General features: G+C 37.9%; 1 protein-coding gene across 3 annotated transcripts in view; it reads left to right on the top strand.

Moving 5' to 3' along the window:
- LOC115223482 (protogenin-like) overlaps positions 1 to 18353 on the top strand; it is a 160036-nt gene that overhangs the window by 77883 nt on the left and 63800 nt on the right. For all 3 annotated transcript variants that reach the window (XM_029794084.2, XM_029794083.2, XM_029794085.2), the window contains exon 3: positions 13371 to 13515. In XM_029794084.2, coding sequence (XP_029649944.1) covers positions 13371 to 13515 — 145 coding nt within the window. The remainder of the gene's footprint in view (positions 1 to 13370; positions 13516 to 18353) is intronic.

The following is an 18353-nucleotide window of genomic DNA, read 5'->3' as shown; positions in this document are numbered from 1 at the left end:
GCTCGACTAAGTGCATGGCATATTGCACGTCAGGTGTCAAAGTGGCCACAGAACACCATGGAATGAAGTATTGCTCAAGAACACAATGCACCACCTGGTCCAGGAATTGAAATCACAATCTAGCAATCATGAGTGCAACACCATAACAGTTTGGCCACACACCACACACACACACACACACACAACACACACACACACATATATGGTGTGGCTGTGTGGTAAGAAGCTTGCTTCCCAACCACATGGGTCTAGATTCAGTCCCGCTGTGGCACCTTGAGCAAGAGGTGTTTTCTACTTATAGCCCCAGGCCAGCAAAAGCTTTGTGAATGGATTTGCTAGGTGGAAACTGAAAGAAGTCCCTTGTGTGTGTGTAATATATACACACACACGCATACATACAAGAGAGCCAGGTGACAGACGAATGTAAATATATACACACAGTGAAGATATATATGTGTTTATATATATGTATATATATATGTGTGTATATATATATATATATATATGACTTAGTGTGTAATAGATATATATATGTATATTACACACTCACACACATTATATTTTGTTTACTTTTGTATACCTAGCAGGTAACACGAGCCATTCTAATTTATTTCCAATCATCTTCGTCCAAACAACAAGAGTCTGGTATAGCAATCAGCAGCACACCTTCACCACTGCCACTACCACCACCACCACACATCTATTAGATCTCTATACAACAACACGAGTCTTCTTCATCACTCACCATTCTACCACATGACCATCACTACCATCACCACCACCACCACCACCACATTGTTGTGTCCTACTCATAATAATAATTCCTTCTTGATAATAATAACTAGGGAAAATCGATATTTTAAAATAGTTCTCAGAGAGAGTTCATTCACCTTGTGAACAGCTGATGGCTTTCCTCCTATTCCTCCTCTTTCTGCTACTCTCCATCTCATACATATCTATATTGCTCTCTCTTATCTGTTGTCTTTTATCTCTCTCTCTTTCTATCTCTTTCTCTTCTCTCTCCCTCACACACACACACACCTATATCATTATATTATCTTCTCTGTTTACCTTTGCTCTATATCCATCCATCCATCCATCTATCTTTCTATCTATCGTGGTAACAATAACTGATTGCCTCTTTCATTCTTCCTTCTTAGGTGTGTAAATATGTGTGTGTGTGTGTGTGCTGATATTGCTGTGTGTGTTCTTGTGTATGCTGGTGTTATACCCTGTGCGTATGTGTGTGTGGTAGGAATGTGACATGTGAAGCTGATGTAAACCAGGAGACAATAGAAAAATGATGGTGGCAAAAACAGAGAAAGAGAGAAGAAATTAGGTTAATATAAAACAAAGAACATAACACAACCACCACCTCTACTACTACCACCACCACCCTTTTGCTACAATTACTACCTGTTGTTGATGACATTCCAAAGATGACCATCTCATCTTTTAAGGGTTATTATATCTTGGACTACATTATCTAATGTGTCCTTTGCCAGCTGTTATTGTTTATTTAGCCTCAGGTCATCAGCCCCACCGAGATCCAACAGGCCTATATAACCAAAGGTGTTCCAGTCATGACCACCTCCTTACATTCAGGCAAAGTGTGTGTAGGGTGTATTAAAGACAGCGTTATTTAATGCAGCAGCTTTCAAGGTTATTCTGTTGCAGGACCCTTATATGGGTTTTTAAAAAAAAACAGCCCCTACCTGTATTTTCTGGACAACCCCACCACCCAAGTTTTAATCAGACATTAAATGAAATATAAAAATAATTTAGGGAATTTGTCCACTTGGTGCTGGCATGGCTGTGTGGTTAAGAAGTTCACCCTGCAGCCACATGGTTTTAGGTTCAATCCCACTGTTCTGCACTTTAGGCAAATGTCTTTTTATTATTGCCCTGAACTGCTTAATACCTTGGGAGTGAATTAGTAGATAGAAACTGTGTTGAAGTCCATTGTGTGTGTGTGTGTATTAAAGTTAATGTTTAGTTTTATGTTCAGTTATAATCCTTTTGCAGGAGGGGACTAATCAATCAAATTGACCCTTGTTTCACTGGTGCTTAATTTATCAACCCCAAAAGGATAAAAGGCAAAGTCAAGCTCTGCAGAATGTTTTTCCTTATACTTTTAGTTATATTTCTAGTTCAGGTGTGCCGCTGAATTTTGAAAAGGATATAAGTGTACCTCAAATGAAAAAAGGTTGCGGAGCACTGCTCTATACTTTCGTAGAGTGCAAATTTATTATGCTTGGACGAAACTATTTGTGGCAGTAACTCCAAAGTTTTAGCCAGTTGAATCATTACTGGATTACTATGTGTGTGTGTGTGTGTGTGTGTGTGTGTGTGTGTGTGTGCTTGTTCCCTCTTCCCCACTGCTTGACAACCAATGTTGCTTTGTTTACATCTCTGTAACTTACCAGTTTGGCAGAAGAGACTAATAGAATAAGTATCAAAACCTAAAAAGTAATTACTGGGTTCAGCTAAACCCTTCAGGACAATGACCCAGCTTGGCCAGAGTCCAGTGACTGAAGCTATTAAGTAATAAAAAGATAAATATTAAGACTGAGCACATGATACTGATTAGTTCCAATAGGTAGTTATTCACCCCGATTCATTGAGCATGTGGTTAGGGTGAATGGCAGGACATGGCGGTTGTCCAACTGTAGAAGACCAGATCAAAACCAGCTGCCAAGTATTAGTGGTTGATCCTATCAAAATCTTTTGATCTAAGTTGATCAAAACCACCCCTACCATGTTCCTTAACCACCGTCATTATGATATATCACATTAAGTGGAGGTTGTTGTGGATAGATATTTTCAGGGTGGTACCAAACTCTTTGCTAACACCCTGCTTTGGGGTGAGTTATTGGATAAACATTATGAATGTGATGGTAAAGATATTGACAAAATAATGTTGAACTTTGACGGAGGGAGAGGCAAACGAAAACAAAAAATGAAGAACACCAAGAGGAAGACCTCCCTGTGGGCTGTGTATCCCTATACCTTGTCAGAAAAAATACCTTCCATGCCCACACAAGAAATCAGCCAGCTGTTGGAGTTGTTGTTTCAGATAATTTATTATTGGAAGAAAAGAGTTCCAAGTTCAATTCTTCTGTGCAGTACTTAAAGCATGTGTCTTTTGTGGACCAATCCTAGCCTTGTGAGGACATTTGTGTCGATAAAATCTGTATGGCAGTCCACTTGAAAGACTATTTAATTTTAATTATTTTGTAACAGACTTTCCAATGTGGTCTAGTGGCTTTCATCAGGTAGTCTGGGTTCAATTTCCAGCATGGGAATGCATAATTTTTTGAAGTGCAAGGGTGCTCTGAGGCTAACAAGTTTGGATCTTTGATTCAGACTCACTGTGGAGTACCTTGGACAAGTGTCTTCTATTGTAGCCAAGGGTTGACTAAGGCTTTGTGAGTGGATTTGGTTGAAAGAAACTCAAAGAAACCTGTCACGCATGTGCTTGTGTATGCATGCGTTTGTGTGTGTGCACCCTTACCTAGACATCACATGGTGTTTGTAAATGAGTACAATCATCATACAAGTGATGTTGTTCATTTCCAGTTTTCCGTGACCATGGAAAAATATTATCTTGCTTGGAAACCAGTTAGGGTTGTCGACAGGTAGGGCATCCAGCTATAGAAAATCTTCTCCAAATTCCTTCTGCCATGTAAACAGCACCCATGCTGGTGCCACATAAGAAACATCTGTGTTGGTGCCACCTAAAACACACCCATGTTGGTGCCATGTAAAAAAGCATCAGGTACACTCTGTAAAGGGGTTGGCATTAGGAAGGGCATCCATCTTTAAAACCATTCCAAAACAGACAGTTGGAGCCTGGTACAGGTCTCTGGCTAGCAAGCTCCTATCCAACTGCCCAACCCATGCCAGCATGGAAAACAGACGTTTAATGATGATGATGATGATGGTATTTCTCAGTGATAAGGATGGTTGTTGTTGTTGGCTCCAGCTTGTTTATCCCTGGTCAAGCAGACTCTTATAATGAAATAACATTCTGGCATTGACTATCCCATGCATGTACATAACAGATTACATAATATGCCCTTCCTTGTGGTAGTGTGTGAAAAGATTTGGCTGCTATTTCTAGCTACAAGCGGTTTTCCTCTAACTCAACTTAAGTGGATCTGGAATGCCCCCCCCCTCTCTCTCTCTCAGAATTTTTTGTTTTGTTTTTACAAATGCAGGCATGGCTTTGGTTAAGAAGCTTACTTTGTAACCAGTTAATTCAGTCTCATTGCATGGAACCTTGGGCAAGTGTATTTTGCTATTGCTCCAGGTCAACCAATGCCTTGTGAATTTGGTTTGACAAAAACTGTGTTGAAGCTTGTCAAATGTGTGTGTGTATCAGTGTTAGGTACCCTCCAGTGCATGATAGCTGTTGGTTTGTTTACATCCTCATAACTTAATCAGTTTGGCAAAAGAGAATAAATATAGAATAAATGTCTGACTTTAAAAATATTGTGGGTTCGATTTATTCAACTAAAATGCTTCATGGTGATGCCCCAGCCTGGCCACAGTCCAGTAAGAGAATGAAGTGAAAGGCGTTTTAGTTTTATAGATATAGGCTGATCAGAAACATGACGTTGGTCTTTTTATGTAATGTATTTAAAACATATTGTTACTATATTTTCTGTTGAAACACACAGCCTTAATTTCAATTACCATATTTTATTGTGTATAAAAGGAACCCTTTCTTTTTTTTTTGTATCAAAAATTAGATTAAAAGAATATGGGAGTTTCTTATACATGGATAGTATTATAACACCTTACAAAACCTTTCTTCCAAATTTTAAACCCAGAAAATTAGGAGGGTTCTTTAGACATATTAAAATATGGTAATTTTCAAAATAGTGAAGAATTTAATAAAATCACTTTCTGTTATTATTTAGCTGTTTTTTGGAAGTTAACATGGAAGTTTTGATTGATTTTAATTTAGATCATTTTAAGACATGGAATTTGTATCAAAGGACCAGGGGCAGCCTCAGGCAGGGTTGGTATCAAAAGGGTTAAGTAAAATGTAGAATGATATAGGGAGTGTATACAGAAAGTGATTGCAATGCAGGTAGTGAATGTTATACATTCATTTTATCTTTAATCTTTAATTTGTTTGTCTGCACCCATGCTGGAGCATCGCCTTGAATTTTTAGTTGAATGAATTTGACCCCCAGTGTTCTTTTTTTGTTTATTATTATTAAGGTGGTGAGCTGGCAGAAATAGTTAGCATGCTGGGCAAAATGCTTAGTGGCATTTTGTCCAACCTTGCGTTCTGATTTCAATTTCCCCTGAAGTTGCCTTTGCCTTTCATCCCTTCAGTTACGCACTGGGGTCGATGTAATCGACTTGCTCTCTACCCCCAAATTTCAAACTTTGTGCCTATAATAGAAAGGATTATTATTATTATTTCTTCTTAAGCCTGGTACTTATTCTATCAGTCTCTTTTGCCAAACCGCTAAATTACAGAGACGCAAACACAAACACCGGTTGTCAAGTGGTAGTGGAGGACACACACGCACACATGATGGGTTTCTTTCAGTTTCCATCTTCCAGATCCATTCACAAAGCTTTGGATCAGCCTGAAGCTATAGTGGAAAATACTTGCATAAGCTACCGTACAATAGGACTGAACACGGAACCATGTGGTTGGGAAGCAAGCTTCTTACTTAGCACAGCAATGCCTGTTCATGTTTCACTTTTACATACTGGCACACACCACATGTAGTCCTCTATATAGACCACCACACACCATAAAACATTATGCACACCATATATAATATTCTGTAAGGCAGCGAGCTAGAAGAAACGTTAGCATGTCGGGCGAAATGCTTAGTGGTATTTCGTCTATCTTTACATTCTGAGTTCAAATCCCGCCAAGCAACTTTGCTTTTCATCCTTTTGGAGTCGATAAATTAAGTACTAGTTGCATACTGGGGTCGATCTAATTGACTGGCCTCCTCTCCAAAAATTTCGGGCCTTGTGCCTAGAGTAGAAAAGCATATATAATACTCTACAGTATCAGGACACACTACATATCTTATCTATTAGTTATATAGTCTCTCTGTTCTACACCCTCACACATCTTTATTACATACATCATGTAAGTTCTGTCATACACCTATCATACATCTTATATACACCCACCACCTGTATCTAGTCCTCATTTGCTTTCACAGTTGAAGTTTCACTACCATATTTCACACATCTAAGATGCATGAAATATAGATAGCAGGCCTCTAGCACCAACACCACACATTTTACACACACAGTGTCCTCCTACTGTCGATATCATTCCAAATTTATGTACAATAAATTGGTGGTCAACATGAATTATCAAAATAATACGAGCCATGTAAGCTACGATGTAACTAGTAAAACACACACACACACACACTCAGGTCACTTCCTGTAAACATACTCAGTGTAAGTCACTATCAACTTTTACTATTTTACATCCAGTCAGTGTTGGTTTCAGTTTTTTATGTAGTTTTTTTTTGTTTGTTTTTTTTTTTTTTGGATTAAAAAAAAAAATCATCTGCTTATATCATGGCTGCTCTATCTATCTCTCATATGTGTCACTTTTAAAGTGAACAGGTAGTTTTCTAAACTCAAACAACCAGCCATTATAGACTCTACTTCTTCCTTTTCTCTTTTTTTCATTCTGTTTGCTTGATGCTCTCTTTCTTTCTTTCTTTCTTTCTCTTTCTCCTTCCCCTCCTCCTATCAACAGCAGCTGTTGTTAACAATGCAATCACACCCCTCCTTCCTCCCTATACTATACTCTCTTTCATTCTTACACACAAACTAAAGCCAACCCCCCTCCCTCCGTTAATCTCTCTCACAACTCACTTTCCCCTCTCCTCTTCACACACTTCCTGTCTATTTCCCCCCTCTCCCACCTTTCTAATTTTACATTCATAAAAAGAGAGAGAAAAAAAAAGAATCATACTTTTTGCACTTCCTACTGTAAAACACACACATGCACAATATATATCTATCTATATCTATATCTATATATATACACACATGCATGTGCATACAAATGCACACACACAAAACATAAATAAAACTGCACTCTTATATAACTTACACCATGCTTGTTGCTCCTGACCATGTTTTATAGATCAATGTACTAAATCTTCTCTCCCCGCTCCCCACTCTCTCTCTCTCTGCGTTGTAGGCTTGGCTGCATGCTTAAGAAGTTTACTTTGCAACCATTTGGTCTCAGGTTCAAAGTCATTGCACAGCGCTTTGCTGGCAGGGGTTTTTTTTTTCTTTTTCTTATGTTGACCAGCCTTGTGAATGAATTATTTTGTAGATGGAGAGTGTGTAGGAGATTATCATATATATGTATACATGTATATGTATGTATATATACATGTGTGTGTGTGTGTGTATATATATATATATATATATATATCATCATCATCATTTAACGTCCGTTTTCCGCGCTAGTACGGGTTGGACGGAGAATGGAAATATATATATATACTACTAATATAGGATGAAGTCTTTCTACAGAGAAAAATTTCATCAAGAAAAAATGGCAGCATATTAAAATACCTATAACAGTTAAAATTATCCCTTGTGTGTATGTATGTATGTATATATATATATATATATATATATATATATATATATATATATATATATCAAACTGGCACTCTGTCGGATACAAGGATGAATGTTCCAGGTTGATTGAGCCAATGAACCAGCCTGCATGTGAAATTAACATGTAAGTGGCTGAGCACTCCTTAGATGCATGCCCTTAATGTAGTTCTCTGGGAGATTCAGCATGATACATAGTGTGACAAGGCTGTTCCTTAGAATTACAGGTACAACTTTTGTTAGCTGAGGAAACTGGAACAACTTGAAATAAAGTATCTTAAGGACACAACACCTTTAACCCTTTCGTTACTGTATTTATTTTGAGATGCTCTGTGTTTCTTTCAATTACTTTAAATATAACAGAGAATTTAGTAAAATAACTTAGTTATCATTCAGCTAGTGTTAGGAACATAAATTGTGACTAAGGTTTGGTGGAAGATTTCAATTCAAAACTTATGAAAACAAGACATTTTGTACTACAGATCCAGAGCCGGTTTCAGCCGGGTTGGTAATGAAAGGGTTAAGGATTGTAAGCTGAATTCCCTGCCCACTAGATCCACTTTTACATGCTTGCATAGTTCAAATGAGACTGATTTTCTGTGGCTGGATGCCCTTCTTGTGACTAGACATGTTTTCATTGGAAACAATCAACCTTGCTTATTGAACACTGGTGCTCATTTACAACCATCTTGTTATGCCTAGACGAGGGTACACACATGCACATAGATATACAACTCACTTCTTTCAGTTTTTGTCTACCAAATTCACTCACAAAGCTGTGGTTGGCCCAAGGCTATAAAAGAAGATACCTGCTCAATACACACTGAAAAAAGAGCTTTGGGTACTCGTCCTCCAGAATGATTTAATTTAAAATAAATAAATACTCCATCTCCTTACAAACACTGAACAACCCTCATGGCTGTTTCACTTTATCAACAACTTCCAAGCTCCTATGATTACTCTAGATCTCTTCTATTACTCTTTTTCTCTCAACATTTTATATAGTTTTTTTTTCTGTCACCCTTTTGGTCATGTTTCTTTTCTATCTCTCCTTATCCACAACTTCTATGTAACTCCCCACCACCACCACCACCACTTTCACATACAAGGAACTCACCTGAACAATGAAGACCTCAACCTCTGCCAGCATCAAGAGTGGACATAAAATGAAAACAGTGATATGTGTGTGCTGTATTATAAAACACACACATGCATACAGTTATACATATTGCCACTAACAAATTCACTTACGTATGTGTGTATGTTCACATGCATATATATATATATATATATATATATGGTCTCCGTGCCGGTGGCATGTAAAAAGCACCATCCGATCGTGGCTGTTTGCCAGCCTCGCCTGGCCTCCGTGTCGGTGGCACGTAAAAAGCACCCACTACACTCACGGAGTGGTTGGCGTTAGGAAGGGCATCCAGCTGTAGAAACACTGCCAGATCAGACTGGAGCCTGGTGCAGCCTTCTGGCTTCCCAGACCCCAGTTGAACCGTCCAACCCATGCTAGCATGGAAAGCAGACGTTAAACGATGATGATGATAATATATATATATATATTATATATATATATACATACACACACATACATACATACATACATACATATAGATAGATAGATACAGGTGGATGGATAGATGTCTTTCCTAGCAACATTTTATCTTACAAACACACACACAATTATACATCACTTTTTGTGTGTGTGTGTTGGTGTTATAAACTAGGATAGCTGCAACCTATTTACAACAGTTTGGTTTCTGTTCTTAATCAGTAACATACTCATTAATTGAACTAATTACATGTTTGTTGTGTTACCTGAGGGAATCTATAAGATAGGATAGGTAGGAATGTAAGTAGGTAGGTAGGTAGGCAGATAGATAGCAAGATGGTGAGATAGATTGATACACATACATAAATGGCTAGATAGATAGAGGGTTGTGGGTTGAGAAGCCACTGATTTGTTATTGACAGTCTCTCTCTCTCTCTCTCTCATACATACATACAGTAGGAGGAGAGGTGAGTTTGGTTGGAACTAAGAGAGTATCTCTCTCTCTCTCACTCACTCATTCCTTTCTATGCAATCTTAATCCAGCACTCAATTGGATTTACTTTCGCAATGTGCTACACAAGTGTCTTCTTTGTGTGTATGTGTGTGGTCTTTGTATTTGTATGTGTTGAGTATAATTTTGACTATGGTTGTGTCTGAGTACATGTATATTTATGAATGCAAATATGGGGTTTTTCTTTTCGCATGTGTGTGTTTGTCATCATTGTAGTGGTATATGCACTACAATTGTATATGTGAATATATGTGTGTATGTATTAATATGCACTGAGATACAATCGCAGTAACGATTATATACAACACACTGATGCTTGCACATAGATACATAAATATTACACACACACACAAAATATTTACATTCACACATATATACAATCATTTAACATTGATGATAATGGTGATGATGAAATATAATTTTAATCATGATCTTTACTATGATTGTGTGTGTGTGTGTGTGTGTGTGTGTAAATATGCAAAGATAGATTTATTGATGCAAGAATAATTTTTTAATGTGTGCTATCAATCCTCTATATGTATTCATGCATTATTATATTTCTGCTTTCCATGCTAGCCTGGGTTGGACAGATTATCACCAATCCAAGCCAGTTCTTACTTGATTTTATCATCCTCCTAGACAAGGTGGAGGATCGTGTCTTGCTTGTACAATTCATGTTTGGTTTTGTCTTCATTTTCGAATACCTTTATTATATAGTATATATATATCTCGTATGTTATATATCTATTTCTTTACTACCCACAAGGGGCTAAACAAGGACAAAAGGATTAAGTCGATTACATTGACTCCAGTGCGTAACTGGTACTTAATTTATCAATCCCGAAAGGATGAAAGACAACGTCGACCTCGGCAGAATTTGAACTCAGAATGTAACGGCAGATGAAATACGGCTACGCATTTCGCCCTGCGTGCTAACGTTTCTGCCAGATCGTTGCCAGGGTATGTTATATATCTTGTAAGGTGTAGTTAATATGTTACAAATACCTCATATTTACTGAGTTTGGTTTTATAAGGATGAGAAAAACAGTTACATTATTTATTAACTGAAGAGCTACAATAAGATTCATGCCTTGTTGTAAGTAGATCTGTAAGTAAATCTACCTTGCTATAACTGGTTACCAGATTGAAGTACAGTTTACCTAGCTGCAAGCAGATACCACACTGAGGTACACTTCACTGCTATATGCCAGTACCACAGTGAGATACACTCTATTGCTGTATGTAGGTATCACAATAATGTACAATCCACCAACTGTAAGTTTTTTTAGCCCTGAGTCTTAATTCACAGTGCAGACCTTATGATCAAAGATGTTCCTACCATAACAACCTTGAAGACAGTAAAATGTGTGATTTAATGGATGTTTAGCTGCTGTTTCTAGCAGGTTAGATGACTACATGGGGGTACCATTGTTTGCTCGCTTGTAGGATTTGTGGTGGTCTGAACTAAGGTATTCAAGAGGAATTGAATAGAGCAGTTATTGTTGTTGCTATTCTGCACCTATATCTAGTATGGTGCATATCAACACAGCATTAAACGAAGAACTAATAAGTTACCATTAAGTAGAATTTACAACAAACTACTGGAAGCATTGAATGGCTGAGAGCCTAATGTCTAATTTGTTGATTGGAAGTACCATATTCCATACTGCTCCTGAGAGAAAGCTGCTTGTGAAAGACCAGCATCCTAACCATGGACAGCTTGGTCTCTCATCTGAAGAACAACAAAGAGCTGGCTCCATAATTTTTTTCATGCTTGCAAGGGTCAGGCAGAATTTGTTAAGGCAGGTTTTTTTCAGTTGGGTGCATTTTCTTTTGCTAACCTTCGCCTGTTTACAAGTAAGATGTTTCTCTATGGCCTGACAAATTTTCATGGAAGACTGGAACAAACAACATCACTTTGTGTGATGCTGACTCTCACAACCATCACATAATATCTAGACAATGGTGTACAGCACTCCAAAACACACACACACACACACACACCATCATCATTCAACCCTTTAGCATTTAAACCGATCATATCAGCCCAAGTTTTCTACCTGTTTAGTGTTCATACTGACCAATCCAACATCTCACACCTACCCTACAATGTCATTCTAAAAATATACAATCACATCATCGAAATCTCAAAGCTACAATATAATGCATGATTAGTTCAAAACAATGGGACTAAATTATCATTATATTTGACAAAGAAATCTAAATGTTTAAGGATTTACATCTGTTTTCCTTGCTGGCATGGATTGGACAGTTTGGGAGCTGGCCAGCCAGAGAGCTCCATTTATCAGTTTTGCATGGTTTCTATGGTTGGATGCTCTTTCTAACTCTGACAAAACACACAATGAGCTTCTTTCAGTTTCTGCCTACTATATACATCCACAAGGTTTTGGTTGGCTCAGGGCTATAATAAAAGGCACTTATCCAAAGGTGCCATAGAGTGGGACTGAACCAAAGACTACATTGTTGGGAAGTAACTTTCTCAACCTCACAGCAAAACCTTGACCTCAAAAATACAGATTGAATTTTAGTGCAGAGGAGAGGGGCTTTGTCCATTGCTTTTACAGCATTTGTAGTTAGGAGATAATGGGAATAATAGATGTGACTGCAGGTGTGGTTGTGAAGTTAGTAAGTTTGCTTTGGAGTTACACGTTTTAGATTCAGTCCCACTGCAGTGCCTTAAGTGTCTTTTACAATAGCCATAGGTTGACTGAAATCTTGTAGGGTGAAATTCAGTTGACAGAAACTGCATGGAAACCTAACAGAGGAACCCTTTCTGCTTTTATGTGATCGACTAAATCCACTGCTGCCCATTTGAATGAAGAAATCCAAGGACCAGCACTTGGTCCTTAGGTGTCTTCAGCAGAGTTCGCCCTGATGTAAGATTTCAGGCTAGATGTTTGGTCATCTACCTACTCAGAGATATTGATAAAATGATCATGGGTGGAACCATTCTTTGTCTCATAATGGACACCAAAAAAAGAAATTCAGTTTTTTGTTCAGTTTCAGTATGTGGATGTGATTGAGAGTTTCTAGCTGATGAGCTACAGTTTACTCAAGGGACAGTGGTACCTACAAGCAGCTAGGTAGACTGCACCTCAGTTTGGGACCAACTCACTGGTCAGCATTCTTCAGTATTCTAACAGGGGTGAAAAAAGAGAATCTTTTATTTTACTCTGTGAAGAAAAATTAACCCAGGTAGAACAAACTAACATATGTCAAGTTTGTGATGATGGGGTATGTTTTAAGAAGGCGAGGTGGATGGGTTAGGGTTGTGGTGATGGAAATATCGAGTTATGTTGGTAGGGGTGATTGTTATTGTTATCTAAAGGTGGCCAGCTGGCAGAGTCATTACTAAAATGGATAAAATGCTTAGTGGCATTTCTTTTGGGTGTTTACGCTATGAATTCACATTCTGTGGAGGTCAACTTTGCTTTTCATTTTTTTTTTTCTTTTTTTTTTTTTTTTGTGGTTGATAAAACAAGTACCAGTTGAGCACTTGGAGTTGATGTAATCAACTTAACTTCTCCCCTAAAGTTGATGACCTTGCACCAAAATTTGAAACCTATTTATTATTATTATTATTATTATGTATTGACTGTAAACAATATTTTATTTGTGTGTTTGTTCTCTCTGTTTTAGGTATTCAAACATCATATATCCAAGAACCTGAATCTCAAGTAGCATATGTAGGTGGCGTTGCTAGTTTCCAGTGCAACATTAAGGCAGTGCCACATGCTGTTTATGTCTGGGAAAAGGATAAAGCACAACTTCCAAATGACCTCAGGTAGGTTGCCTGTACTTTAATGTCTTCGCTGCTTTGTTGGCCAGTTTAGGAGGCTGGTGTTTGTCTCTCCGTCTGCCTGCCTCTCTTTCTTCTTCTCAGCTTTTGGGTTTTGTCTTCTTTCCTTCCAAAACATTACATGGAGTGGAGTGTGTGTATGGAGTATAAGGCCATAGGGTAGTTAGTTAGCCCTATGATGTTTGAATGTGGCAGATTAGTGGAGTGAGTTTGGAGAGGAATGTTGGAATGTATTATTGTTAACTCAGATGAAAAGTGCAACACAGGTAAGTTGAGTGGCCAGTTATTACAGGTAGATCTCTCAAGTGATGTATGAAGTATAAAGTAGGGGATGTGGTGATACACAGTAGTGAAACATGTGCTTGTTGTGTATGGACATTGGTATGTCATTGGTGGAGGGCACCTGTGGAAGAGAAAGGCCTAAAGATATATCAAATGATGTGCATAGATTCAGATTTTGGGCCTTATCTAAGACCTAAGTTGATTGTATGCAACTGGAAACCCATCCGACACGTCATAGGCCTACCATAAACTTTAACGCACTAAAAACTTTTTTGATGCATTTTTATGCCATCAAATACGGTATAATTGTGTATGTGCACACACACACACCATTTCATACAGTACCCATCTATGAATTCCCTTTGCAAGGCATTGGTTAGCCCAGGGCAATGGTAAAAGACACCTGCTCACTGTTATGCAGTTGGAATGAACCTGAGTTGTTAAGCAAACTTCGTAACCCCATCGCCATGCCTGTGTCTATAAAATCACACACACTCACAAATTAACTTTTGTTACTTTTACATACAAATGATACATTCTGTTTTTGACTCTCAAAGTAATGCAGAGGTGTGTACGTGACACATTAGAAAGAGAGAAAGAAAAGACAACTTCAAAGGGGTTTCGCTGATTGACATGGTTATGGAAGAACACACAAGTCCAAAAATATATATACATATTGGATGGGGAAAGTGTGGGGAGGTACACCTTCCAAATAATAACATTAAGTAAAAGAAAAAAAGAAGTTAAAAAAATAAAACAAAACATTCAGTTTGTTTGTTGCAGAAGAAAAGGTAAGTTTTAATCACTGGTGTATGACTGTTGGTAGTTTGGCGGTCCGATGAGTAGGTTTTTCTGTGTGTGGTGTGTGTGTGTGTGTGTGTGCAAGTGTAAGCTTCAATGATCAGAGCAGAACAAAGAAACGGCAGCAAAGAAACCGAAATGTTTTGCAAGGCTTTGAAGGAGAAAACGATGTTTGTAGCAGGTGTCACATAAAAGCGTTGTTAGTTAATAAAGCTATGTCTGCCTGTTGTGTGCAGCTGTGGTTTAATTAGGAAGCCCGGTTCCTTTTCAAGTTTAAAACCCTTGCTTGCCTCTCGCATAATCTGGTTTTAGCATTCAATGAGGATTTAAGACAATAAGTTAGCTTGAGCTCGCTAGCTAATTAGCTATTGTTAACTTCAGCTAGTTTCCTATCAATCTAGTTATTGTGGAGTTCAGCTAGCTATGTATAATATACTACCTGGCCATTGTTTGTCGGATTGTTCAAAGGCTGAGGAAGATACACACACACACATATATATATATATATATAAAAATAAAATATATATATATATATATATATATATATATATATATATATATATAAATAAAATATATATATATATATATATATAAAAATAAAATATATATATATATACACACATACACACACACACATATATACATATGTATATATACACATATGTGTGTATATATATATATATATATATATGTGTATGTATATATACACACACACACACATAGATAGAAGTGGTGGTAGTGTCACTTTTTCTTTTCCTTCTCCAGACCATGTGATAATACTGTCTTTTATATATCTTTCCTTTCTTTACTCTCGGACTAAAAGGCAAAGATCTGAAACATTAGTGTCTGCTTGCCATTCCTCACAGGAAATGATCTTATCGCAAGGTGCTGGCTAATTCTTGCCAACATAAACCATCACAAGTATCCATGGATTCCAGATTGCATCCTCATTATTATTATTAGAAAGTTTAGTTAGCTAAGGATTTAACATGGCTGTGTGGTTAAGTGGCTTTCTTCGCAACTACGTGGTTTCAGGTTCAATTCCAATGCCTTGTGAGTGAATTTGTTAGACAGAAACTGTGTAGAAGCCCGTGTGTGCATGCATTTGTGTGGTTGTCCACCACTACTATAATCATCACTTAAGAACTGGTGTTAGCTTGTTTGAGTCCCTATAACTTAGCAGTTTGGCAAAAGGGACCAGTAGAATAAGCAATGGAGTCAACTTGTTTTATTAAAACCCTTCAAAATAGTGCCCCAGCATGGCCACAGGCCAATGACTTCAATACGTAATGGAGAAAGATAACGATAACTATTTAATTAGCTCTTCTCAGGCTCAGTTAGCTAGCTAATTAACCAATGTCAAGCTGAATTAGTTAACTGGCTATTTTCCCATGGCCATATTATTTATATGCATGCCATCACGTACTTTTGTCTCAATGAAGGCTACTAAAAGAGATAGTGATGCAAAGGATGTCCAGCTGCTACCCCACCCCACCTCCATGTAAACCCATCCAACTGATGCCAGCATGGAAAAGCAGACATGAAACTTGTGGTAGCAACAGTGGCAACCATCACCATCAAAATCAACATGATTGTCAGTACCACTACTTCTGTGTTTGTGCTGTCTTGTTCCTCCCCACCACTATGAAACTCTATAAAATGATTAAAATTCCCCACAAAGGAATTATTTTGATTTGAAAACCCCACTAGAATGGGAGAAAGCGCTAATGATCTGAATGATATGATATATATATGTAAAAAATGTAATATATAAATAAATATCTGTAAATATGAACCATCCGACCTCCTGATTACCTCATTTCTTCTAATATATATATATATATATATATATATATATATATAGGTACAGGCATAACTGTGTGGTAAGAAGCTTGCTCCCCAACCACATGGTTGTGGGTTCAGTCCCACAGCATGCCACCTTGGGCAAGTGGATTTGGTAGGTGGAAACTAAAAGAAACCTGTCATGTGTGTATGTATGTGTATATATATATATATATATACACACACACACACACATACATACATATATAAATGTATGTGTCCACTGTTCCACAACTGATGCTGGTGTGTTTACATCCCTGTGGCGCTGTTCAGCAAAAGAAGTCATTAGTGTAAAATAGTCTTTCACTGAAGCTGTTACTCAGAGTTGAACATAGGTGCAGGCATGGCTGTGTGGTAAGAAGCATACTTCCCAACCACATGGTTCCAGGTTCAGTCCCACCATGTAGCACCTTTCAGTCAAATGGCTGAAACAAGTAAAAGACAACGGATAAACAAATAAAATGTTTTATCAGGGACATCAGAACATTGCCAAGAAGTTTATTGATGAATCTCAACTTTAATGGATAAAATGAATTACAGACGTAGAGGCAATTTATGGACACCTTGTATACTGTTCTATCTGCTCAGGGGTTGACTGAGAGTATTAAGGGCTCTTGGGCATAACTGTTTACCAGGTCCTTAAGCATTGATTTAGTAGAGTTAACATATTGAGTATGGGCTCCTCAGAGCTCTGGGTTCTCGGGCAGTGCTCGATTGACCGATGGCTCAGTTCACTTCTGTATCTACTCATGACTGTCTGATCGGTTATTCTTTTAATTATTTCGTCATTTGGCTGTGGCCATGCTGGAGTATCGCCTTCAGTCGAACAAATCAACCTCAGGAGTTAATTTTGCAAGCCTAGTACTTATTCCATCAGTCTCCTTTTGCCGAACTGCTAAACACACATCAGTTATCAAGTGGTGGTGGCGGGACAAACACAGATAAAAATAACAAATACACACACACACACACACATATGACAGGTTTCTTTCAGTTTCTGTCTACCAAATCCATTCACAAGGCTTTGGTTGGCCTGTGGTTATAGAAGACACTTGCCCAAGGTGCTACGCAGTGGGACTGATCCTGGAACCATGTGGTTGGGAAGCATGTTTCTTACCACACAGCCGTGCCTGCACCTATGTTCAACTCTGAATAACAGCTTGCGAAAAACAAATTTACTCTGACTTTGGTATTCAAGTACAGTTTTTTTCCTCGCTTCTTGTTTTACACCTATGTGGGTGTGTTAGTCAGACACACAGGTAGGTGGGTAGATGCACATAGGTGTACACATGCATGTGCATATCTTACAATCTATGGAATGTGTATGTAGTGGGTGTAGATATGTGAGAACTTAGATGAGATATAACAACACTTAACAGATGTATTAACGTTATCATCACTGCTTGTGTGTGAGTGAGTGAGAGAGAGAGTCAGACTGAAGTACAATGATGTGGTTAAATTCTACAGGAAACCAAGCATTGATCCCTACAACTCAATCACAACAGTCCTGGACAAAAGTCTAATATACATAACATGTGCCTATACATTATGGACAAGGACTGCTGATATCATTGGGCAGCCTTCTCACACACACACCACACTTGTAGTGATTAGAGAGTGTGTATTAATAGTATTAGTAGTAAGACAGTGTTACATAACACCAGTGATAACAATAAGCACTTGTATTTTGTATTATCTGTTAACAGTAATGAGGATGTTATATAATAAATTAAGTATTAATAAGGATGTGTGTTATACTAGGATATCAGGGTTTAGAACGATAAGGTTTCATTTTAAACCTGTTTCATTCATTAGTCTGTGGCCATGCTGGGGCACCACCATGGAGAGTTTAGTCGACTCCAGTACCTTACGTTTTAAATCTGTTACTCTATTAGTCT

This window comes from Octopus sinensis, linkage group LG23, assembly GCF_006345805.1.
Source record: "Octopus sinensis linkage group LG23, ASM634580v1, whole genome shotgun sequence".
In the NCBI taxonomy this organism is placed as follows: Eukaryota; Metazoa; Mollusca; class Cephalopoda; order Octopoda; family Octopodidae; genus Octopus; species Octopus sinensis.
This window is presented reverse-complemented; position numbering and strand designations above follow the sequence as displayed.